The sequence below is a fragment of the Salvelinus namaycush genome, chromosome 29, assembly GCF_016432855.1.
Source record: "Salvelinus namaycush isolate Seneca chromosome 29, SaNama_1.0, whole genome shotgun sequence".
Taxonomy (NCBI): domain Eukaryota; kingdom Metazoa; phylum Chordata; class Actinopteri; order Salmoniformes; family Salmonidae; genus Salvelinus; species Salvelinus namaycush.
In genome coordinates this window covers 5,014,928-5,039,075 of record NC_052335.1, presented here as the reverse complement: position 1 = coordinate 5,039,075, position 24,148 = coordinate 5,014,928, and the positions used below count along the sequence as shown (strand labels likewise).

Below are 24,148 nucleotides of genomic sequence, written 5' to 3'. Positions count from 1 at the left end.
TACTTATGTAAATAAGGTATTTCTGTTGTTTATTTTTAATAAATTGGCTAAAATTTCACTTTGTATTTATTTATGGGGTATTCTGTGAAGATTGATGGGGGAAAAAATTTATTGAATCGATTTTAAAATACGGCTGTAACGCAACAAAATGTGTAAAAAGGGAAGGTGTCTGAATACCTTCCGAATGCACTGCAATCCTTCATGACCACATGTACCTCTGTGATTAAGTATGATTGACTATGAGCACACCCACCACGCGTCATGTGCGTAATGGCCATGTGAGGTGAAACGTGTATATTTTGGCATGTGAGCACTCAGGTCTGTTTGACATGACAAAGATCCGTTTTGGAACAAACGTTGCCAATAAAGCAATGAATTGGGAGTAGAAAGAGTTTGCAGCCTTCCTGTTCTTTACAGGTATTCTTTATTAACCAAGCACCTACGTTTTAAAGGATGTGCGTATGATCCCAAACCTTTCTATGGTGTGTAAGTAGGAACCCCAGTAGGCCTAGAACACATGATGCCGTAGCCACTGTGGTTCGTAGGTTCAGTCTGTCTCTTGGCTAATTCTGTTGAGAAATATGATCAAGGGTTATGTAACTCTGGAAGGTCATTGTCTGCTGCCATTTTCTGCCCGTCCATGTGACACCTTACGAGGTCAGAAACACAGGCAATTGATGGATGGTTAGCAGGTTTGCTGAACTACGCAGTAGGCACATACATATCAGTATATTCATATACACTATATATACAAAAGTATGTGGAGTTCCCTTCAAATTAGTGGATTCGGCTATTTCAACGACAGCCGTTGCAGACAGGTGTATAAATTTGAGCACACAGCCATGCAATCTCCATAGACAAACATTGGCAGTAGAATGGTCTTACTGAAGAGCTCACTGTCTTTCAACGTGGCACCGTCATAGGATGCCAACTTTCCAACAAGTCAGTTCGTCAAATTTCTGCCTTGCTAGAGCTGCCCCGGTCAACTGTAAGTGCTGTTATTGTGAAGTGGAAACATCTAGGAGCACGGCTCAGTGGTGAAGTGGCAGGGGACCGTCGAGAGCGCGTAAAAATATTCTGTCCTCGTTTGCAACGCTCACTACCAAGTTCCAAACTGCCTCTGGAAGCAACTTCAGCACAAGAACGTTTGTCGGGAGCTTCATGAAATGGGTTTCAGCAGCTATACACAAGTCTAAGATCCCCATGCGCAATGCCAAGAGTCGGCTGGAGTGGTGTAAAGCTCGCCGCCATTGGACTCTGGAGCAGTGGAAACGCGTTCTCTGGAGTAGTGGAAACGCGTTCTCTGGAGTGATGAATCACGCTTCACTATCTTGCAGGCCGATGGATGAATCTGGGTTTGCGAATGCCAGGAGAACGCTACCTGCCCGAATGCATAGTGCCAACTGTAAAGTTTGGTGGGGGAGGAATAATGGTCTGGGGCTGTTTTTCATGGTTCGGGCTAGGCCCGAACGGGTTAGTTTTAGTGAAGGGAAATCTTTTAACCCCATCGAACACCATTGGAATAAATAGGAACGCTGACTGCGAGCCAGGCCTAATCACCCAAAATCAGTGCCCGATCTCACTAACGCTCTTGTGGCTGATTGGAATCAAGTCTCTGCAGCAATGTACTAACATCAAGTGGAAAGCCTTCCCAGAAGAGTGGAGGCTGTTATAGCAGCAAAGGGGGGACCAACTCCATATTAATGCCCATGATTTTGGAATGAGATGTTCAACGAGCAGGTGTCAACATGCTTTTGGTCATGTACTGTATTTTGACTTTGAACCGTAAATAGCAGTTTTGTATTCCAGCAATGCAGGAACTGACATGCTAATGCACTACACTAGGCTAAGTCAAGACAAGTTTCCATAACATCCTTAGGCTATACTCAATTTAGAAAACATGCAGAATTTCTTACTTAAAAAAGCATTACATGAACTCATATGGCTGGTACTGGTACGTTATTCTTCTGACATGACATAGTGCTTTACAGTCATTTACCCACTAAATGGACAAGCACAACAACAGGTAGCACAGTACAGGACATGTTAGTGAACATGAGATGCTTGTTTTGGTGACCCTGTAATAATCCGAGTAAGCGGACACTTGAGCTTGGCCTATAGGCTGTAGATAGGCTATAGCTGAAGCACCTGATCCATCTCTTCTTCAGGCAGAGATAGGCACACTCTCATTAGTGGGACTGTAAATAAATAATTGACTTACTCTTAACTGCCTCATAGCTATTCAGTAGGACATTTGTTATACCCAGTGGGCAACATTTGAGAGATACTTATCACTAATATTAGGCCTATCGGTTATATATTGAGTGGCCTAAGTAAGCAGGCTTCGTTTAATCTTTATTTAGTATTTCCTGCTTTTACATTTCAGTGATAGCTGTAATCAAATGGAAACTCAAGCAAAGCAAGCATATTACATTTTTGTTTATTGATCTCTATCTGATCATTATGGCAGGACAAATGGACGAGTTTGATTTGTCTGAACCGAGATGCACCAGGCTATGGCCTGTGATGTGACCAGGCAGCCACCGCACAGCCATCTTGGCACCGCTCCTCAATTGTCAAACATATTTTGGAAGCTATAGAAATGCATTTATTAATGTCTGCATTCGTTTTTGACATGCTTATTCTATCACAGACACTTTAATGCATAATTATAAATTATATTATGTGAACTAAATATAGAAAACAAGTACTTAACGTTTTTTGTTGTTGAGAGTACTAATGTGACTGTCACCACTACAACAACAAAAATACTTAAATAAATGTCATTTTGTCCTTGAAACATTTCAATGAAATACTGCCGAATTCCATTCATTCCTAAGGAGGACTGCTCCTACTAGGGAGTGCCAATATGGCCTCCGGTGGTTTCAAAGACAATACATATAGCATCGGCAATATAGGTTTTATATGGGTCAACGGTTGTAGACCATCTTGCAATGACTAATCAAAGTTTGATGATGAGTTGATTATTTGAATCAGCTGTGTAGTGCTAGGGTAAAAAACAAAACGTGCACCCAGGGTGGGCACCAGGACCGAGTTTGGGAAACCCTGATCTAGTCCAGGGCTGTTCAATGTTGGTCCTGGAGGGCCAAAACACTTCTGGTTTTTGTTTCTACTTGGTAGTTAATAGCCCTCGCCTGGTGTCTCAGGTCTGAATTAGTCCCTTATTTGAAGAAGAAGAAGAAGAAGAAGAACCAGAACCAGGTACCGACATTGAACATCCCTAGTCCAAGTATTGCATAATTCCACTATTTGGATCCGTTTGTTTGACTTTTATTTTGAAGGCTATTCAACGATTGTTGCTCACCACTAATGCTGCTCATGTCACTGGCGACAAGAAGACTGCGTCGCAGTAGCTACAAACGTTGTCAACAAATATGCCAAATCTACCACACCGTGCAAGATCTGTCTGCTGATGAATTAAGGTAAATTGATACCTTCTGTGATTTATGCGACAATATTGTTAAGTTATAATGGTTATTTCAGTTTTGTAGCTAGAAAAAGTCAAATCGATGTTGTTGTGCTACAATGGCTAGCGCGCTAACGTTAGTAGTAAGGTAACGTAACTGCCGATGTTAGCTGCCTGCCCGGGTTGGCGCAAAATGACTAACTAGTTAAGTAATTTACGGTAAACAGCTGGTTTGCATGGCTAGCTACAGTGGTCTCTGTTTTGCTGACAAATCCGGAATTGGGCTGTCTGATCGGACAGAGTAACAGTAGTGGAGTCTTTTTGTGTGCACTAACTCTGCCGTGGCTCGTTGGTCAAAGCCTACGGGGACATTATGTGCTTATTTTGATTTCATAAATGTTTAAACATTTGCTAAAGGTAATGTGAACTGACTGGTTGTCATAGAAAAAAACGTATAACATCTACTAAACCTGTGTTAACCTCAGACGTTAATTTCTGCGTTTATCCAAAAAAAACAATTTCATTTCCCCTGCAATGCACCAACAAGCCATGGGGCTAACTCATTTTCATTTTAGGACTACAAACGGGCGAGTTCTATAGATACATCAGTCTTGGGGATGCTCTAATACTAGCTTGATCTGTTAGTTACTAAGATAACTAGCTAACTCGAGTGGTTGTGTTGATGTGGTCACCTTTTTAGTCATAGATTGAACCAGAATCTGGCTTTACAGGAGACGTTGAATATCCAAGGCCATATTCTGGTCCAGTCATAGAGGTTCTACTACCCAGCACAGCTTTGTTAATCCACTAAATCTATGCCTAAATTTATGCCTGTTTTACCATTAAGTTCCTGGTTTTCCAGCTTGATTGCGCCTGCAATTGTCCTTGTTTGTGCCTGTGTCAACTATGGAGACAACTCAAGTGACTTTGGCAGTTAGGGGAGACACATCCCCAGGTAAGACCAACCCCTACTGCAGGGCAGCAGACTCATCTGAAACAAGAAGACTATTCAATTCAGGACAACTTTAGACAGAAAGATTGACAACGAACCAGGCAGTCAGGAATGTCAGCTTTTAGTTAATCTCAGTTAGCTGACCCGGATCTAAAATCTTGAGTAATTTGGTCAGATGCTCGATTTACGTAGTTTGTCCACGAGAATTTAGCTGAAAAGCACTTGATCATTAGAGTCTGATGAGAGAGAGAGAGAGAGAGAGTGTGTGTGTGGTGAATGTGTACAGTTATGACTCATTTAATTGAACGTAATAATATGGTGTATGACTAGGTGAGGTGATAGCTGTGGTTGGTAGCTGTGAAGCTTTAGGAGGCTGGTGCCATCAAAGAGCTGTGACCCTACAACCGGCTGAACACGATGGGTAAATATCACTTCACTTTTGAATATGCTATGATCTGAATGATTTCTGTGTGTTTGAAGTAATTCAACATTGTGTAGCTCAGATGGTAAGAGCATGGTGCTTGCAACGCCAGGGTTGTGGGTTCGATTCCCACGGGGGACCAGTACGAAAATGTATGCGCTCGCCACTGTAAGTCGCTCTGGATAAGAGCGTCTGCTAAATTACTAAAATGTAAATGTTATGTTCCTTCTCCAGGACATTGTGGAAGAGGACCGTCAGTGTGCCCAGAGGTGCTGTGCCAACCTATCGTTACTTCAAAGGCCACTTCCTGGAGTCAAAGGTGAGCTCATCTTTATATGTACGGTCAGCATGTGAAGTAATCGGACATATTAAAGAAATTAACCTATTTGATTGTGTTTGGCCTATTCAAATTCTAGTACCATAACATTAGAAAGCATTAGATTAGCTACGTTACAGCAGTTTTTAAAGATCATCCGTGGATTATTTAGCTCACTTTCCCCACATCTGTGTTGATCCCCTCTAGCTCACCTCAGTTTTTCCGTAATGCTCAGGGGAGAGCGTCCATGCCTGGAGCTCTGCCAGCTGGCTATAGCTGAGCTTGGATTTAAGCACGGGACGTGAGCCTCTCCCCCATGTTATTTAATGCTGCGCTAGGATAGACTTGGATGTTGGAACACACACAGCGTGTTCTTCACCACTCTAATTGTTAATGTCAGTATGTACCGTTCTCTATACGTCCGTCTTGGACGTTCAAATTTCACAATAAAAAAAAAAGAAAGCTTTTCCTCGTACAGAGAGAGAGAGTCAGGCTGTTATCTGTCCTACAGACAGTAGCTTATGAAGCAAAGCTATCACACCCGTGATACGAGGCAAAACAAACTCATTTGAACTGTGCTGTCTCTCTGCCTGCTCTGAACTACTGCCATTGGACAAACAGCATTACTAACTCGTCAAAGAGCATACAATCTTGACTCATGGGTGGAGCCCACACATTCAGATAGGCCAGTTGTAATGACAACACATTTTTCACGTCTCTGGGGTCTAAATCTGTGATCTTTCAGAAGATGGTTAAATATTTTCGTGTAGGTGAGGACATGATGCTCAAGTTCTTCCACCTACCGACCTAATGAATCCCCTTTTCAGATTTCAACCAAAAGTGGCTCGCTAATTGGTGACTATACCTTTGAGACCAAAGTGAACATTGACTGTATTTGATAAGTCTTAATGCTGTACTAAACATTGGCATTGCAGAGTGCAGGTGGTCCCTGTCAGGTGATAGTCACTAAGTGGGAGACCCATCAGCAGCCACGTCTGATGAGCCCCACAGGTATATACACCAGAACAATACCCGGCTTGGTTTGGGGGAATGTACGGTATCTATGCTTTGCTGAGGCAAGTGGGTTGGAGGTCACATTGTGTTGTTTTAACTAGAATGTTCTAGAGCGGAGGAAACGCTAGTAGATGTGACCACTCAAACTCAGACAAAACAAAAACTCAGACAAAGGTCATTCAAAATCAGCTTAGTAGTAAACAATTGAATAAACCTTATTTTGTTCCTAAATCCTTCCACCTGATACTTTTTGGACAATGTTTAAAATAAACCTTTTTGTGCTGTTGTTGGATGTTTGGTATGTTGTGTATCATGGTTGAAATGAGAGAGATGGTTTGTTTGTAAAAGGCCTCATGCCTGTTTTATTATCTTGCAGAATCACACCTTGATATTGACGATGGCCAATTTGGATTCCACAGTAAGTCAAATAATTACATCACGTCTTGATTAATCCATTTTGGGAAATAATTATTATGTCTCGCTGTTGTCTGGAAAATACATTGGCCATGTCATGGTAATATATAATTGCAATCTCTTCACCCCATTGCACAGGTGAACTAGGAAAAAGCCAATTTGACATTGAATGCAAAGACCCCAGGGTAGTCCTTTGTTATGCGCTAAGGCCCAGATCCCGACCAGAGTTAAGCACGCGTAAATTAAGCGTTATTCCTTTTGATGTGCTTTTCTCTTTATGTGTAGTCTGCCCTTGAACGCAAGCATGAGAATAGCATGCTATTCACCCACTATTTGAGGTGGCGTTGGATTAAACGAAGGTGTGCTGCGTCACAATTGCGTCACATTCTGACCTTGACTTAAATCACTAATAAGTCCACCACTTTTACGCACAAGGAAACAATGAATATGGTCGAGCAAACCTACCGCTTCCAAGTGGGAAAAGCGTCAACATTTTTTCCTGATAGAAGTACCACCATTTCTCCATGAACTGTAAATGAGTAATCTGTTTGGAGAAGGGGATTGTAAATACACATAGCAATTGTTTTAGATGATTTTAGTGGATCATATTAGGTTAACGTTGTTCAATAATTTGGGATATGTATTAGAATCATTGTGGAACTCAGTCCACACGTAGTAGTTTAAAGCTGGAGCCTGGCGCACGGTTCAGACGGGTCGCACGGACTGGACCTCTGTCATACAGTTCCATGATTGATAGGCTTATTCTTCAACGCCCATTATATGCTTATTTCCACCTTCCAATATTTCATGGATTGAACTTGAACAGGACAACTTTCAGGATGAATCAAACCACTGTCATTTTTTAAAAAGTTCCTCAATATACAGTATTACGTGTGTAACTGTTTGAAGAGCCTTTTTATTTTTTATTATTCATACATGTGCTCCTAATCCTAAAATGCGTGTAAATGATCAATTATTTTATTTTTTTACCATTTAGTGCTGAAACGGAGATGAATAAGCATAGTGGATTTCTTTCATTAATCCCTATATTCTGAACCCGTTTTCAATTGACTATGTCGACAAAATTCGAATCAAATGTGCACCGTATTTAAAGGGATGGCTTAAGATAAATGCACTGAAAACCCTATTGAACCGACAACTCCATGAGAATCAGTTGGCCCAGAGAGTGGGAGGGTTTTCAGCGGTTGAATGAAATATATTCAGTGTGCGCAAGGTAGCCACACCTGCAGAGCGCGTTTTGCGACCAAATAAGCTAAGTCTGAATACCAAATACTGAGAAGTGCGTAGAGTAAAGGTATACATTTCTTATGTTGGGATCGGGCCCTAAAAACAAGATGAAGATTAACTAAGGGCTCATAAACTGCTAATCACAGACTAAGTACGTAAAGAAAATACTGTAGGAGCCTATACTAAATACCTGAGGTATGACTCAATCCTTTGGTGGAACTTAACTCTTCACAGATTACATGTAAAACACTTCCCCATTAGACGGTTAGTTATCTGGTAGTAGAACATACTGATTGAAGTGAATTTGACTGTCTCCCCATGCTACAGTTGACTCTGTGTTTGAACAATTACTTTTATTCCCATAGCTCTTTTCTCAAAATCAAAGTGCTTTGCATTGTTTTGAGGATAGCAAACCTCATCCACCACCAATATGCACTGTTACTCACCTGGGTGACTCAAACGGTGGCCATTTTGTGCCAGAATGCTTACCACATGTTTCTCTGCAGACGGCTCAGCGTGTATAGACTCTGGGTGGCTGACGTGCCAGACAGAGATCCGTCTGCGTCTGCACTACTCCAAGACGTCTCCTGTCTCCATCACCAAGAAGAAATACAAGAAGTCTCGCTTCAGGTGAGAGCAGGAGACAAAATCCCATAGAATTGATCCCAAAATAACTTATGGGATCAAACCAAATATGGCTTTAAAATAAACAGCTACACCTTTATGGAGGAAATATGCATCTGTAAATACACTAGTCTATCGGTCATAGTCACGCCTTTTCAGATCCTCGCCCCTCTTGACCTCTCTTGACCTGTGACCTTTCCCATCTGTCCCCAGGATCAAGCTGACGCTTGAGGGTGTGGAGGAGGATGATGAAGATGACGAGCTGGAGCAGAGCGCCGCGTCGTGGCACAAGATGACCACTACGCTGGAGACCAGTATGATCAGTGGAGATGGGTACAAGTCCCGCCACTCCCAGCCCGAGTGTGGCTACGCCCTGGAGGCCTCACAGTGGACAGAGTACGTCATCCACACCATGGACCCCGACAACCTGGAACTCACCTTCGACTTTTTTGAGGTACTGTTCACAGCAGGATCAATATATTCGCCAGTTGACTTTTATGAGCACTACAGAAACTGCTTTGTGTTGTAATGTTTACATACTATTTTACTGTGTGTATAATATAAAAATATATATTTGGGGTCACTTAGAAATGGCCTTGTTTTTGAAAGAAGATTATTAAAAAAAAAAGAAAAAAAATCCCATTTAAAATAACATCAAATTGATCAGAAATGCAGTGTAGACATTGTTAATATTGTAAATGACTATTGTAGCTGGAAACAGCTGATTTTTAATGGAATATCTACATAGGTGTACAGAGGCCCATTATCATCAACCATCACTCCTGTGTTCCAATGGCACGTTGTGTTAGCTAATCCAAGTTTATCATTTTAAAACGCTAATTGATCATTAGAAAAACCTTTTGCAATTATGTTAGCACAGCTGAAAACTGTTGTCCTGATTTTAAAGAAACAATAAAACTGTCCTTCTTTAGACTAGTTGAGTATCTGGAGCATCAGCATTTGTGGGTTCGATTACAGGCTCAAAATGGCCAGAAACAAAGCACTTTCTTCTGAAACTCGTCAGTCTATTCTTGTTCTGAGAAATGAAGGCTATTCCATGTGAGAAATTGCCAAGAACCTGAAGGTCTCGTAGAGCGCTGTGTACTACTCCCTTCACAGAACAGCACAAACGGTCTCTAGGAGATGCACTGCAGTACTTAATGGCCACACCAGTTACTTTTGATTTTGACCCCCCCCCCCTTTTGTTCATGGACATGTTATTCCATTTCTGTTAGTCACATGTCTGTGGAACTTGTTCAGTTTATGTCTCAGTTGTTGAATCTTGTTATGTTCATACAAATATTTACACACGTTAAGTTTGCTGAAAATAAACACAGTTGACAGTGAGAGGACGTTTCTTTTTTTGCAGAGTTTAGTTGATTTGTATTAAAACACACAGGGTGTGTCTATATGGAAAAATGCACTTTTAAAAACAAATATTTGAAAGAACAGACAGGGACAGCCCGTCTGACGTATTCCAGTCTTGGCTCATCCTATGTAACTTCTGTACACACTTTATTTTTACGCTGTCTATCCCCTTTATGGATATCTATCACTCGTTCTGTTATGTAACATTTTAGATTTGTGTTGCTAGGTATTACTGCAATGCTGGAGCTAGAAACACAAGCATTTCGTTGCACCTGCGATAACCATTTGCAAATCTGTGTAAACCACCAATACATTTGAATTTGTAGGTGTACTCCCAAACCACTATTGTACCAAAAAAATGAGTGTCGGGCCCTGTATGTGTATGATAGTTGGTGTATTAACCCTTTCCTCCCCTCTACAGGAAGACATGGGTGAGCACGTGATGCCAGGGGATGCCCACCCAGGGACGGCGGGTACGGCCTGCCTCCTCTCCTCATTCTTCGTGGAGAGTGGCAAGGACACGGGTGTGGTCACTCTGCCCATCATGAAACGCAACTCCAGACAGACCCTGGGCAAAGTCAGAGGTGAGCAACCCTACCCCTCCGCAACAAGTAGTCTGGTAAAAGCGTAGAACTTTTCAACTAAGTTGCTTGAGATACACCCATGTAACTCTGACTTCTTTGTAAATCAGGTATTGGTATCAATGGGGGATTTGCACAAAACTTGGTTCGGATACGGGACTTATTGAACTTCTATATTTCTCTAAGAGTGACAGAGGATGTACTAAACATAAATCGATCACTAGGATGCAGCCTGTATTGGCTGACGGGTCTTTGAATTTTTACCAGACGTGGAATTAGAGTATTGTAAGTCTGCGCATATAGTTCCTCCCGCAGACATTTTCCCGACGTAAACAATCAACTTTCCCTTTAGCGTGGAACTGTCAAACAAGATGGGGGGAAAACAGGAACTAGAATATAAATAAAGGGTTGGCTGACTTGAGATGACTTGGGGGGCCAGAGGGTTAGCTAAGATGTTTCCCTGGTAAAAATCGAGCCTAATGTATTTTTCTATTCCAGTGGACTACCTGGTGATCCGTCCTATCGAGGGACTGCAGTGTGACATGAGCTCCTCCTTCACCAAGTACTGGAGGAAGAGGAGTGCCCCCCTGGACGTAGGCCACAGAGGGGCCGGCAGCACACACGCAGCCAAGTGCGAGAAACGCTCACAAGCATTACATAATAGATTGTTAGAAGTTCTTAGATGTGTGTTGACGCAGGACTCTAGGAAGGGCCTACCCATAAGAACACAAATACCCTTTCATTCTTTGTTTATTGAATGTTTGAATGCAATTGTTCTGTACCGTATGACTTCAAAGTTGCAGCGCAGGTTAGGACATGCTCAGTCAGAGTACACATCAACAGAGGAAGTCACGGTCAGCGAACAACAAAGACGTGCCCCTGAATCTCAGCTAGGAGTTGTGTGTGTGTGTGTTAGCGTGCAGGTCATTAACTAGTAGTCTGATCATACGCTTCATACTTAACAAGATTACGTCTGTATCTGTTATACTGTACATCGTGATTTGGATGTCTTTGGTTTTGGCCTAAAAATGTCTGGATTTGTTTTTCAGACATACCAAAGTCAGGGAGAACACCATTGCTTCGTTCAAAAGTGCTGCCAATCATGTGAGTATTCCTACGTGGAGGTTTAAAAAAAAAACTGAAAAATAAACACATTTTCCTCTAAATGTCTCTCTGATCGGTTGTCGCATCAGTTGACTGCATGTGTGTTTCTGCAGGGGGCTGCCTATGTGGAGTTTGACGTCCATCTCTCCAAGGACTGTGTCCCTATCGTGTACCACGATCTCACCTGTTGCATCTCCACGAAGAAGGTCAACCTCAATGACGACAGAACAAATCCCGTTTGTTTTCTGTTTCAACAATACCGTCCAATGCACTCTGTACAGCAGGGTTTCCCAAACTCAGGCCTGCCCCCCCTCCCCCACCTGGGTGCACATTTCTTTTGTTTTTCCCTAGCGCTACACAGCTGATTCAAATAACTAACTCATTATTTGAGTCAGCTGTGTAGCGCTAGGGTAAAAAACCAGAACGTGTACCCAGGGATGGCCCGCAGGACCGAGTTTGGGGAAACCCCGCTGTACAACATCCTCGCTTTACTTTCTCCTCTCTTCCTCGTGTCAGAAAGGAGACAAGCACTCTTTGGAGCGGTTTGAAGTTCCGGTGAAAGATCTCACATACGACCAGCTACAGCAGCTCAAGGTGAAAGCTCTGCTAGCTACTGGCTTCTCCTTTTACTAGTGAATACGCTCAGAAGCCAGTTGTTGAACAGTTCATATGAAGAGTCCTTTTGAAGACAGTATGTGGATGTCTTGATTTGATTTTAGTCTTATGTAGTCTGTGGTTTGTCACTATTTTAAGAATGGGCAAAAGTGACGTGATATGAAGGATGACTTTTGTGTTTGATCTACAGCTGGGCCATGCTTCTGCCTTGAAGGTGAACGACCACAAAGGTATATCATCTTCCGTTTCATCAACTACGTCAATTATTTATCCTTAAGGCAAACAATGCTCTCATCCTCCTCTACTCTTGCAAAGCCATAGTTGTTAACCGACAATAATTCCAATTGGTATGGTGAAGAACAAACCTATGTCCTCTGCTTGTGTCATTGTGTAAAGCAGTTGAATGTGAACCAGCAGAGCAGGTGCTGTGTATAGGTGTGTGTGTGTGGCGAAGTGCATGGTTTACTCCCGCTTTGTTTCGTAGATGACGACGACGAGGAAGAGGTTGACGAACACCAGCCCTTCCCTTCATTCTCACAGGTAAAAGACCTCCTGGTCGACATCACCACTTGCGAGGTTACTGATGTGGACAAACTTATCCCACCCTTGAGGTTCTGCGTCCGATTACAACTGCCTCCCTATGTCATGTTCCAGATCTTCCATGCGGTGCCTGAAAATGTGGGCTTCAACATCGAGCTCAAGTGGATTTGTCAGATGAAGGTATGTACAGCCAGTCAGTGATGCCGGTCATGAGAAGATTAGTTGGTCATGCCAGAAAATACAGCCACTTTTGTCCTATCTGAACCGACCTATAACCTATTTCAGTATCTCCTGGCTTTCAAAGGGAATTTTGGTGATGTTTGCGCACGAAATTGCTTGATATTTGCTGCGGCAATTCTGACATTTTTGCGAGGCAATAGGTGCTGAATTTGAGCAATTTGTCGCGGAAATGCGCTGATGCGGGAAGAAGTTTGACGTGTGGCTTGATTGAACCATATTATACGGTAAATGTGCGTTGATTGGTTGACATTGCACGCCCTCTCTGTACTGCAGCGATAGGTTAGTGTTATGTGACGATTTGACTCTTTTATGCGGAGACGTGCTGATTGGTCAAATTTGCAAGCTCTCGCATAATATGCAGGTAATTGTTGATTTTGCAAAACAAATTGCCAACTGACAGCTATTTGTTCTTTTAGGGTTGGGGCTCGTGGTTCAAGTGAAATAGGAAAGCTTTGCACTTTTGTAAATCCAAACATTGTCAGATAGTAACAACCCTTTTCACATTGGAGCGTTGCGGTATTGTCTTCAACAGGATGGTTCGTGGGAAGGAAACCTGTCTTCCTACTTCAACATGAACCTGTTCCTGGACATCATACTGAGCTGTGTGCTGCAGAGAGCCGGCAAGAGACGCATCGTCTTCTCCTGCTTCGACCCTGACGTCTGCACTATGTAAGCATTACTCGGGGCGTCGAACTTTCAGCCTGCTGCACAGTCACTATGGAAGCTCTAGTCTTGAACGCCCGGTTAAATTGTCAAAATAAAGTTTTTTTTAAACTTTATTTAACTTTATTTTACAGTTAAGAACAAATTCTTATTTTCAATGACGGCCTAGGAACAGTGGGTTTAACTGCCTGTTCAGGGGCAGAACGACAGATTTGTACCTTGTCAGCTCGGATTTGAACTTGCAACCTTTCGGTTACTAGTCCAACGTTCTAACCACTAGGCTACCCTGCCGACATGCAGGTAAATGCCAAAATAAAAGGAAACCCCAACAGTTCCTAATAGGGCGTTTGGCCACCCACCAACAGCTTAAATGCCCATTGGCATAGATTCTACAAGTGTCTGCAGGGCTCCACTGACTTTTTCAGTTGGTGGCACCCTCCACCCAAAAATTGTGCAGCGTCCCACAACACAATACATTTGAGTCCTCTTATAAAGTCATTTCAGAATGCTTTATTAACACGTGTAATAGACTACTGAGATGGTATTCAATAAATAAGTTGTTGCATCTAACATGTCCAAGTAGGAATGCGTGATTTAAAAATATTTTGATATGCAACCTAATCCAGTGATTGTCATGAATTTTGGGTTGACAATAAGGCACAATTTTGGGGATTTTTTTTTTTTTTTACTGTGAAAATAGTGTTTATTTTTTGGGGGAGGGGTTAAATAGAATTTGCCTTCATCTTTATGTGCACTAATATTATATAGGTCTAATTCAAGTGGTGCCAATTCACCACCTGAGGAAGTAGAAACTCGAAACACATTAGCTAGATTGCTAACTCTAAATATAACACCTACTGCTAATAGCTATGTATTAATCTTACAGTAAATCCAATGTCCTAAAAACAACTTTGCAATGAGGCTTAATGCGATTGCCGATGCGCAATTCTTCTTCTTAAAATGTTGAAATGTTATAGGGGCACACAAGGGGGGAGACTGTAATGAGCGAGCCTCTCACACTGAAGACAGGCACAGCGGCAGAGCATGAGGATAATGCAATTTACTGTCTAACAAATTCATGGTTGCAAAAAATAGGATGTTTTGATTCAGGTGTCCAGGTAGAATGTGCAGCTCACACCAGTGCGACCAATTAGAAACCCAAATAGCATGTGAAATTTGCCGCGTTCTTTGTATGAAAGTCGCTGGCTGGCGCTATGGATTACAGTTAGAACAAGCTAATCAATTTCAGCTCGCGTGGACGCTTGTTAAATTTTGGTGCGTGTACAGTTTAAGGTATTTAGCTAAATACAAGTTACCTGAACTCGTGAGATACTCCACACATACATTTTTTATTTTTAGGTCTTCAAATTATAACAACCTAGTTCAGTGTATTGTTTTGACACTGGGCAGAAATCCAAGACAACCGGAAGCAGCAACAGTGTCATTTTCAACTTGTTTTAGGAATATAAATAATACTTAAACAAAAAAATTAACAGGATTGTACTTTGTCAGGTCAATTACTGAATGAGACCAAAAACTTGCTATGATTTATTTATCCAGAAATCTGTGTTCGCCTGCTGAACTGAGGCCTAGTTGTAATTTGAATGTTGGACTAACTATGACAAATGTTTTATGTGCCTGTTATAAAGGCTGAAATGTTTGTGCTTCTAGTTCCGACAATACAGCAATATCTTAACAATTCTACAACTACCTAATACACACACATCTAAGTAAAAGGATGGAATAAGGATATATAAATAAACTCTGCAAAAAAAGGAAACGTCCTCTCACTGTCAGCTGTGTTTATTTTCAGCAAACTTAACGTGTAAATATTTGTATGAACATAACAAGATTCAACAACTGAGACATAAACTGAACAAGTTCCACAGACATGTGACTAACAGAAATAGAATGTGTCCCTGAACAAACGTGGGGGTCAAAATCAAAAGTAACAGTCAGTATCTGGTGTGGCCACCAGCTGCATTAAGTACTGCAGTGCATCTCCTCATGGACTGTACCAGATTTGCCAGTTCTTGCTGTGAGATGTTACCCCACTCCTCCACCAAGGCACCTGCAAGTTCCCAGACATTTCTTGTGGGAATGGCCCTAGCCCTCACCCTCCCATCCATCCGGTCCCAGACATGCTCAATGGGATTGAGATCCGGGCTCTTCACTGGCCATGGCAGAACACTGACATTCCTGTCTTTCAGGAAATCACGCACAGAACGAGCAGTATGCCTGGTGGCATTGTCATGTCAGGATGAGCCTGCAGGAAGGGTACCACATGAGGGAGGAGGATGTCTTTCCTGTAACGCACAGCGTTGAGATTGCCTGCAATGACAACAAGCTCAGTCCAATGATGCTGTGACACACCGCCCCAGACCATGATGGACACTCCACCTCAAATCGATCCCGCTCCAGAGTACAGGCCTCGGTGTAACGCTCATTCCTTTGACGATAAAGGCGACTCCGACCATCACCCCTGGTGAGACAAAACCGCGACTCGTCAGTGAAGAGCAGTTTTTGCCAGTCCTGTCTGGTCCAGCGACGGTGGGTTTGTGCCCATAGGTGACGTTGTTGCCGGTGATGTCTGGTGAGGACCTGCCTTACAACAGGCCTACAAGCCCTCAGTCCAGCCTCTCTCAGCCTATTGCGGACAGTCTGAGCACTGATGGAGGGATTGTGCGTTCCTGGTGTAACTCGGGCAGTTGTTGTTGCCATCCTGTACCTGTCCCGCAGGTGTGATGTTCGGATGTACCGATCCTGTGCAGGTGTTTTTACACGTGGTCTGTCACTGCGAGGACGATCAGCTGTCCGTCCTGTCTCCCTGTAACGCTATCTTAGGAGTCTCACGGTACGGACATTGCAATTTATTGCCCTGGCCACATCTGCAGTCCTCATGCCGCCTTGCAGCATGCCTAAGGCACTTTCCAGAGTCAGTAGAAAGGCCTCTTTAGTGTCCTAAATTTTCATAACTGTGACCTTAATTGTCTGTAAGCTGTTAGTGTCTAAACGACCGTTCCACAGGGTGAAGCGTAAGTGTAACCATAAATGTTGAATTCTCCCCCCAGGGTTCGTCAGAAGCAGAACAAGTACCCTATCTTGTTCCTGACCCAGGGCATCTCTGAGACCTATCCTGAGCTCATGGACATCCGCTGTCGGACCACACAGATCGCCATGAGCTTTGCGCAGAGCGAAAACATCCTGGTGAGTGGCGGAACTGGGATATAGCGTTGACAAAGTCTCTGTACTAATGTAGCGGATCAGTCGACACTCTCTGACGTCTGTCTGTCCATCTAGGGTATCAGTGCCCACACAGAGGAGCTGCTTCAGAACCTGGAGCACATCCGAGAGGCCCAATCTAAAGGCCTGGTGGTGTTCTGCTGGGGAGACCTCAACAACGACCACGACAACAGGACCAAGCTAAGGGAGCAGGGCATCGACGGACTCATCTATGACAGGTAAACATCTGGCTGAACGGGTAAATCCATTTTGTCTCATTTAGGGGCGGTTTCCCGGACACAGATTAAGCCTATTCCTAGAATAAAAAGCACTTTCGATGGAGATTTGATCATGTTTCGTTTTTGTCCAGGGCTAGGTTTAATGGAAACCACCCCATTCTGTATAACAACAACAGTAGCAGCAATCTATTCAAAAGGTTATTTTTGCAGGGTCTTATCCTGAGCGACTTACGTAAGTGCATACATTTTTGTACTGGTCCCCCGTGGGAATTGAACCCACAACCCTGGCATTGCAAGTGCCATGCTCTACCAACTGAGCCACACGGGACATGTACACAAGTCTCCTTTGTGAGCACCTTTTTTTTTTAGTTCTATTTATTCTGATCACACTATCTGTAATACACACTGTCTCTCATACTGTTGGCTGTTGCTCAAAGTTCTTGATTGGACTTCTGTCAGCATTGATTTTTTACTCCGTCTCACTGACAAACACACACATCAGCGCTTCAGTCAGTGTAGTGTAAACCCAATCAATCAGTGTATCAGTTAAGGACATCATCATATAAGAGGTTACATAACCTAAAAACGCACAGTAGGCTATTATTGAGTCACTTGGTGTTCCGCCACTGTAGCTAATGAAAGTAATAGTTATGAAATCAGAAGGAAATAAATTTGTTACATTCTGTAAAGTAGATGGCTGGGTCGGAGAGGGGTTTCGTTCAATGAACAGACATGTGACCTGACCTCAAAGAACTGGTTTTCTACTGCTTCAGCACTATAGGCATCTTTTACGGAAATAACACACATTTGAACTATGGCTTACGTGTTTGGTTAAGTCAGTGGATTCCGGGTTTTCGGAGGCCCGTATTTCTTCCAGCTGTGTCGGATCATTGGAATAGACCAGAGACCTTTTCTCCAGTCCCCTGTGTGTTGTCATGACAACCTGGAGTTGGTAGAACTTTCCCCTACCCTCTGATACAGGGTCAGATATTCTTTCAACCCTTATGATTAAAGTAAGAATTGGGAGTATGTAATCTGACCCTAGATCTGTGGTTGAGAGGGCAATTTCTACCTGCAATTGATAACGGTCTCTCTTTCTTTTAGAGTATGTTAAATCTGGTGGCCAAATCATGTCATTGACTCTACTGGTTCTCCTGACGCCAGTAATGTCTCTGATTCCTGGGTGTGCTGTTTATATTTACTCACCCCCGATTTGGTTCCTCCTGACTACTGCCTGAATGAAAGGTCCCCTGGTCTGGTCACTAACTTGAACAGACCAGCAGGGTTCCATGACGCAAGACATTTGACTTCTAACTTAGCCTAGGTAGTTCTCCACACATTTTGGCGTTGTTATGCTTTTCCTGAGATAATTTGCACTTTTTATGAAAGTGTGTATCCAAATTTTACGTGACTTTTTAAAATTTAAAATATTAGGAAAGCAATGATTGGTCAACTGGCGCCTCTGACAAATAAGATACATGTGCCTTATATATCAGGTGTGGACCTTATCATGAAGTGCTTACTTACAAGCCCTTAACCAACAATGCAATTCAATAAATAGAGTTTAAAAAATACATTTGCTAAATAAGCTAAAGTAAAAAAATAAAAAAATAAAAAGAATAATCAAAACGTAACACCAAAAAATGAGGTTATATACAGGGTCGGGGTACAGGTTAGTCGAGGTAATTTTGCAAAGTGACTATGCATAGATAATAAACAGCGAGTAGCAGCAGTATGTAAATGGTACGTGTGGCCATTTGATTCATTGTTCAGCAGTCTTAAGTCTGCTGAACAATTAATCAAATGGCCACCTGGACTATTTATATTACATAGAAACTGTTAAGGAGCCTTTTGGTCCTAGACTTGCCGCTTCGTTTACGCTTGCCGTAGCAGAGAGAACAGTCTATGACTTTGATGACTGGAGTCTTTGACAATTTTTGGGGGGCCTTCCTCTGACACCGCCTAGTATATAGGTCCTGGATGTCAGGAAGCTTGTCCCCAGTGATGTGCTGGGCCGTACGCACTACCCTCTGTAGCACCTTACGGTCAGATGCTGAGCAGTTACCATACCAGGCGGTGATGCATTCGGTCAGGATGCTCTCGATGGTGCAGCTGTACAACATTTTGAGGATCTGGGGACCCATGCCAAATCTTTTCATTCTCCTGAGGGGGAAATGGTGTCGTCGTGCCCTCTTAACGCCTGTCTTGGTGTGTTTGGACCATGATAGTTAGTTGGTGATGTGGACACCAAGGAACTTAATTCAGCCCCGTTGATGTTAATGGAGGCCTGTTCTGCCCTCCTTTCCCTGTAGTCCACGATCAGCTCCTTTGTCTTGCTCACATTGAGGGAGAGGTTGTCATCCTGGCACCACATTGCCAGGTCTCTGACCTCCTCCCTATAGACTGTCTCATCGTTGTTGGTGTCGTCAGCAAACTTAATGATGGTGTTGGAGTTGTGCTTGGCCATGCAGTCGTGAGTGAACAGGGAGTACAGGATGGGACTAAGCACCCACCCCTGATGGACCCCAGTGTTGAGGATCAGCGTGGCAGATGCGTTGTTGCCTATCTTTGCCACCTGGGGGTGGCCCGTCAGGAAGTCCAGGATCCAGTTGCAGAGGGAGGTGTTTATTCCTAGGGTCCTTAGCTTAGTAATGAGCTTTGTGGGCACTAGGGTGTTGAACGCTGAGCTGTAGTCAATGAACAGCATTCTCACATGGGTGTTCCTTTTGTCCAGGTGGGAAAGGGCAGTGTGGCGTGCGATTGAGATTGCATCTTCTGTGGATCTGTTGGGGCGGGAATGCGAATTAGTGGGTCTAAGGTTTCCCGGCATGAGGACCAGCTTTTCAAAGCACTTCATTGCTACTGACGTGAGTGCTATGGGGCGGTAGTCATTTAGGCAGGCTACCTTCGCTTTCTTGGGTACAGATAATATGGTGGTCTGTTTGAACCATGTAGGTATTAGACTCGGTCAGGAACAGGTTGAAAAATGTCAGTGACGACACTTGCCAGTTGGTCCGCACATGCTTTGAGTACACGTCCTGGTAATCTGTCTGGCTTTGAATGTTGACCTGTTTAAAGGTCTTGCTCAGATCGGTTACGTAGAGTGATTTCTTATAAGTGTCTGGATTAGTGTCCCACTCCTTGAAAGCAGCAGCTCTAGCCTTTAGCTCGGTGAGGATGTTGCCTGTAATCCATGGCTTTTGGTTGGGATATGCATGTAGGGGACACCGTTGTCGATGCACTTATTGATGAAGCCGGTGACTAAGGTGGTATACTCCTCAATGCCGTTAGATGAATCACGGAACATATTCCGGTCTGTGCTAGCACAACAGTCCTGTAGCGTAGCATCTGTGTCATCTGACAACTTCCATATTGAGCGAGTCACTGGTACTTCCTGCTTTAGTTTTTGCTTTTAAGCAGGAATTAGGATGATAGAATTATGGTCAGATTTGCGAAATGGAGGGAGAGCTTTGTATGTGTCTCTGTGTGGAGTAAAGATGGTCTAGAGTTTATTTTAATTTGTTTTTAATTTAAAAAATTGGGTTGCAGATGTGACATGCTGGTAGAAATGAGGTAAAACATGTTTGTTTCCCTGCATTAAAGTCCCTGGCCACTAGGAGCGCCGCTTCTGGATGAACATTTTCTTGTTTGCTTATGGCCTTATACAGCTCGTTGAGTGCGGTCTTAGTGCCAGCATCGGTTTGTGGTGGTTAATAGACTGCTACGAATAATGTAGATTAACTCTCTTGGTAGTGGATAAAGTTTGCCCCTTTTTTTTATATTCATGCTTGTATCAATTTTGTTTTCTGCTTTATCACTCCTGCGTACAACTCTTTAGTATTGACCATTTCCAGACAAAGGCTTATGTTAAGTGCATGGTGTATACAGCACACAGAGACTGGTTGTTTTTTTGGAATGTCAGGTAGGCAGGCAGTGTGGCTGTAAGAACCTGTTTTTACAATGAGCTGAAATCGGATCCATGCACTGAGATTATTACTCGAAGCTAATCCCTCCTGCTTTGTGCTACAACATTGTACAGTAGCTGATCATGTAACGTGAGTTAACCTTATCAATAAAATCTATGTTGACATGCTATTGATCATGTAGATTAGCACTTTATGTAGACACTGAGGAACCCGTTACGTAGCCACTGAGGAACCAGATTCCAATCCTGATTAACCTCAACATTGTTTTGAGCTTCCTTGTTCCCTGTTAAATCCTGAACTAGGATTGTGGACCTGCGGCAGTAATTCTGTCTTGACTATCTTTGGCTCCTATAACAGATGTTTTATCCTCCTTTCTCTTTTTTTTTCTTCTTCTCTGCTCCTTTGTGTTTCACTACAGGATCTGTGACGACCAGGTTGAGCAGGCCGACATCTTCAAAGTAGAGGAGAAGCACACTCTGCAGGAGACTCTCAATAGCTTTGTGTGCTCCTGTTACTCCATCCCCTGCCAGGCGCCTGTCTGCGTCACCGCCGCCAAGGTTCACAACGGCAGTGCCGAGTCCGACTCGGGCCTCAGCTCTTCCTGAGCAACTATCTGCCTCCGAAGGTTGTCTCTAGATAAGCATGCTAGACAGGACAGAAGCGGCAATGAATATAGGCAGAATTTATGAGCGAGTGTACACCCTTTTTTAAATGTATTTTTTTGAGTTACATAGGAGCTACACTAGACGCTGATGAAAAACAGTCAGTTTTTTTTTACCTCCTACACCGGTAGAGTAACTTTTTGCCAACGTGAGCCACTTTATCCTAATGCAGCTCACACTGGAGATACAATCTTCAAAATGGAACCAAGTCTCTCTCAAAGCTCCCGTCCTTACGCCTGGTTTCGTTTAAATTAGAAGCGTCTCACGTTCTGCAAGCGTTACTCGTCCGGTGTTGCTTCTTACATTAGGGATTAGGTTTTGTGATTGGAATCAAATTGGTGATTTAAAAAGCTCTTCTGTCCTTTTTGTAGCATGGCCAGATATTGACAACCCCTTCCTGAACTGACGTCCACTGAAGCAATATTCAAGCTGTGTCCAGATGTGTTCTCGCAGCTGTTTGTTTTAACTAAGGAGGAGGGTGTTTTGCCAAAAAATGGCATCTGGTGTTTGTTATTAGGACTTCAGTTGAATGACTGTGGGATATGCACCTCAGTTGCAATTTTATAAAGGAATTCACATTCGCATGTCTTCACTTAGAAATGAATGCCTACTCAAGGAATTTATATTGAGGTTTATATTTTATTATGCCGATTTGCTAAATACAAATCGAAGGTAAAATATACTGTATATTAGCTTTTCCAGATTGAGCTTTTCTTATTGGTGACATCTCTGTACACGTATTACAGTTCATGACTGATAACAGACCACAGTTTGTCTTCAGCTTGCTGGTTTAATTTAAGTAATATGTAGTTTTATGCGGATAATGATTTGCAACACTAGATTCTTTCTTTTTTGCATCTGCATTATGCTTGTCCGCATATGAAATAAGCCAGCATTTTACAGTGTTATTTTTGTTACATTACTAATCTAATTTTGAATGGCAGTGGCTACAATTCACAATAGATTTTCAATAGAACAAGATAATTTGGGACAGTGACCAAAACTCTCTCGCTCAGGTGATTTTTATTTTATTTTGATGTGCATTTTATTTTTTCTTCAATGGTGCATTTGAACTCGAACTCGTGCAAACTGATTTTGTATTAGGACTGCCCTGAGCTATGCCATTAATGAAGTGTCATTTATTGAATGACCAGATAATGAAGTGTTGCTATGGGTGCCTAAATCTGAACAGATTCATTTAATATTGCTTTAATGACCTGTTTTTTTTTTTGCTTTTAGCATCACTTTAAAATGTATGGGTGGGTTGTGAGCTGAATGTTCACCATTAGGGAGGGGTATATAGGTAACACTTTGTACTGGCTAGATCTAATCCACATAATAACTCACTCCCTAGCTAATTTGAGTAACGGTGCTTGCACAACACATCAGAAAGCCTTGATGGGGAAGTTGTATGAATTAACTAGTCTGACTGTTTGAATCTCTTCACACCTCACTCTGCCTAATGCAATAGAAGACCAAGATTGTTTCACATGGCACAGTTTCCCTGCTACATTGCAACTCATTTTTTCCTACCGGATGTGTTTTATTATTTTTTTGTTTCAATGCACATTGAAGATGTGATGGTGTACCATGATTATATCCCTGGAAAACAGACGCAAGCACTGTCTGAGTTCGTTAAGTAAAATAAATAACTTTTGAGACTCTTACCCCTACCTAGGTGTATGGAGTCGTCATGCATGCCCTTCAGAGTGCTATGGGTGACTGGAATTGAGGGTCACTCATGTCACACCCTTGATACTGTGTCAGGACAATACAATGCTAGCTAACTGAGATGAAATGAATAAAATGATTTAAAAACGTACTACTTTTGTAGGAGTTTGTCTTTTATATATTGCGATGGACATACTGGTAGGTATGAGTGCTTTTATTAGAGAAATAATGTTGGGTTTTTGTTATGAATTTACATCCACTAGAGGCCTTTTAGTTTTTGCCTGAAACATTCTCACCAACTGTCACTTTGTCTTGGGTGTACGTTGACTGACTCCCTCTCCCTTGGCAAGTCGCCATGTTTGTGTTGGCACTGAAGTGCTGTTTCCAGGAGATGTGCAGCACCTGTACTAGTCTAGTGGACAGGGTCGAGCAGTTGTCACCACACAAGCACAGCTGGACCTATGAGCTGTCAACTTTATTCTGACACTCCCAGAGTAACACAATCGGAGCCATGCATTTGAGCAAATCCTGGGTGTCTAATTTGGCGTTCTTTCAGAATGCATATTACGTTTTTGCACGGTTTATCGGAGATGAGTGTGAATGTTGAAGGGGTTTGCCAACCCATAACCAACCGAGCATCTGGTTGTTGCTGTTTGAAAATGACTATTTTGTAACCCTGTAGAGGCAACCCTGCAAAATATGGATGTGACATTTTTTTTGTGTGTGTATATGATTAAAATCACATTCCTAGAACCTGTTTGTTCTCCCGGGGCTGTCTTACTTTTTTTTTTTAAATGTATAGTCTGTTAGGAATACTTTTTGGTCCGGGAGAACGGCCCCTGGTGCCAGCAGACCGGCTCTTGGAGGATTTGAGGGTAAGATAGTGAAACTTATAAGAAAA

The 24,148-nt window shown here is 42.7% G+C and overlaps 1 protein-coding gene across 3 annotated transcripts; it reads left to right on the top strand.

The window, feature by feature from the left end:
- The first annotated feature begins 3,335 nt into the window (after positions 1-3,335).
- LOC120024034 (glycerophosphocholine phosphodiesterase GPCPD1-like) lies at positions 3,336-23,398 on the top strand. Of its 3 annotated transcripts, XM_038968127.1 has the most exons (21): positions 3,336-3,443; positions 4,290-4,382; positions 4,710-4,800; positions 5,035-5,119; positions 6,052-6,127; positions 6,507-6,548; positions 8,299-8,422; positions 8,630-8,870; positions 10,206-10,368; positions 10,864-10,996; positions 11,415-11,469; positions 11,583-11,675; positions 11,986-12,063; positions 12,275-12,314; positions 12,569-12,624; positions 12,739-12,804; positions 13,397-13,533; positions 16,599-16,734; positions 16,828-16,988; positions 21,333-21,539; positions 21,948-23,398. In XM_038968127.1, exons 2-20 carry the CDS (start codon positions 4,334-4,336, stop codon positions 21,517-21,519), a joined length of 2,013 nt encoding a protein of 670 aa, XP_038824055.1. In that variant the 5' UTR covers positions 3,336-3,443; positions 4,290-4,333; the 3' UTR covers positions 21,520-21,539; positions 21,948-23,398. The 3 variants fall into 3 exon arrangements, with proteins under 3 accessions (XP_038824055.1, XP_038824053.1, XP_038824054.1); XM_038968125.1 differs by having other exon boundaries at positions 21,333-23,398; XM_038968126.1 differs by having other exon boundaries at positions 3,347-3,443; positions 4,275-4,382; positions 21,333-23,398.
- Positions 23,399-24,148: the final 750 nt, after the last annotated feature.

Coding starts and splice junctions, on each gene's coding strand:
- LOC120024034 (XM_038968127.1), top strand. CDS start 4,334: ATGGAGACAACTCAAGTGACTTTGGCAGTTAGGGGAGACACATCCCCA. Junction 4,801..5,034: donor CAACCGGCTGAACACGATGG/GTAAATATCACT, acceptor TTCCTTCTCCAG/GACATTGTGGAAGAGGACCG. Junction 10,997..11,414: donor GGCAGCACACACGCAGCCAA/GTGCGAGAAACG, acceptor TTTGTTTTTCAG/ACATACCAAAGTCAGGGAGA.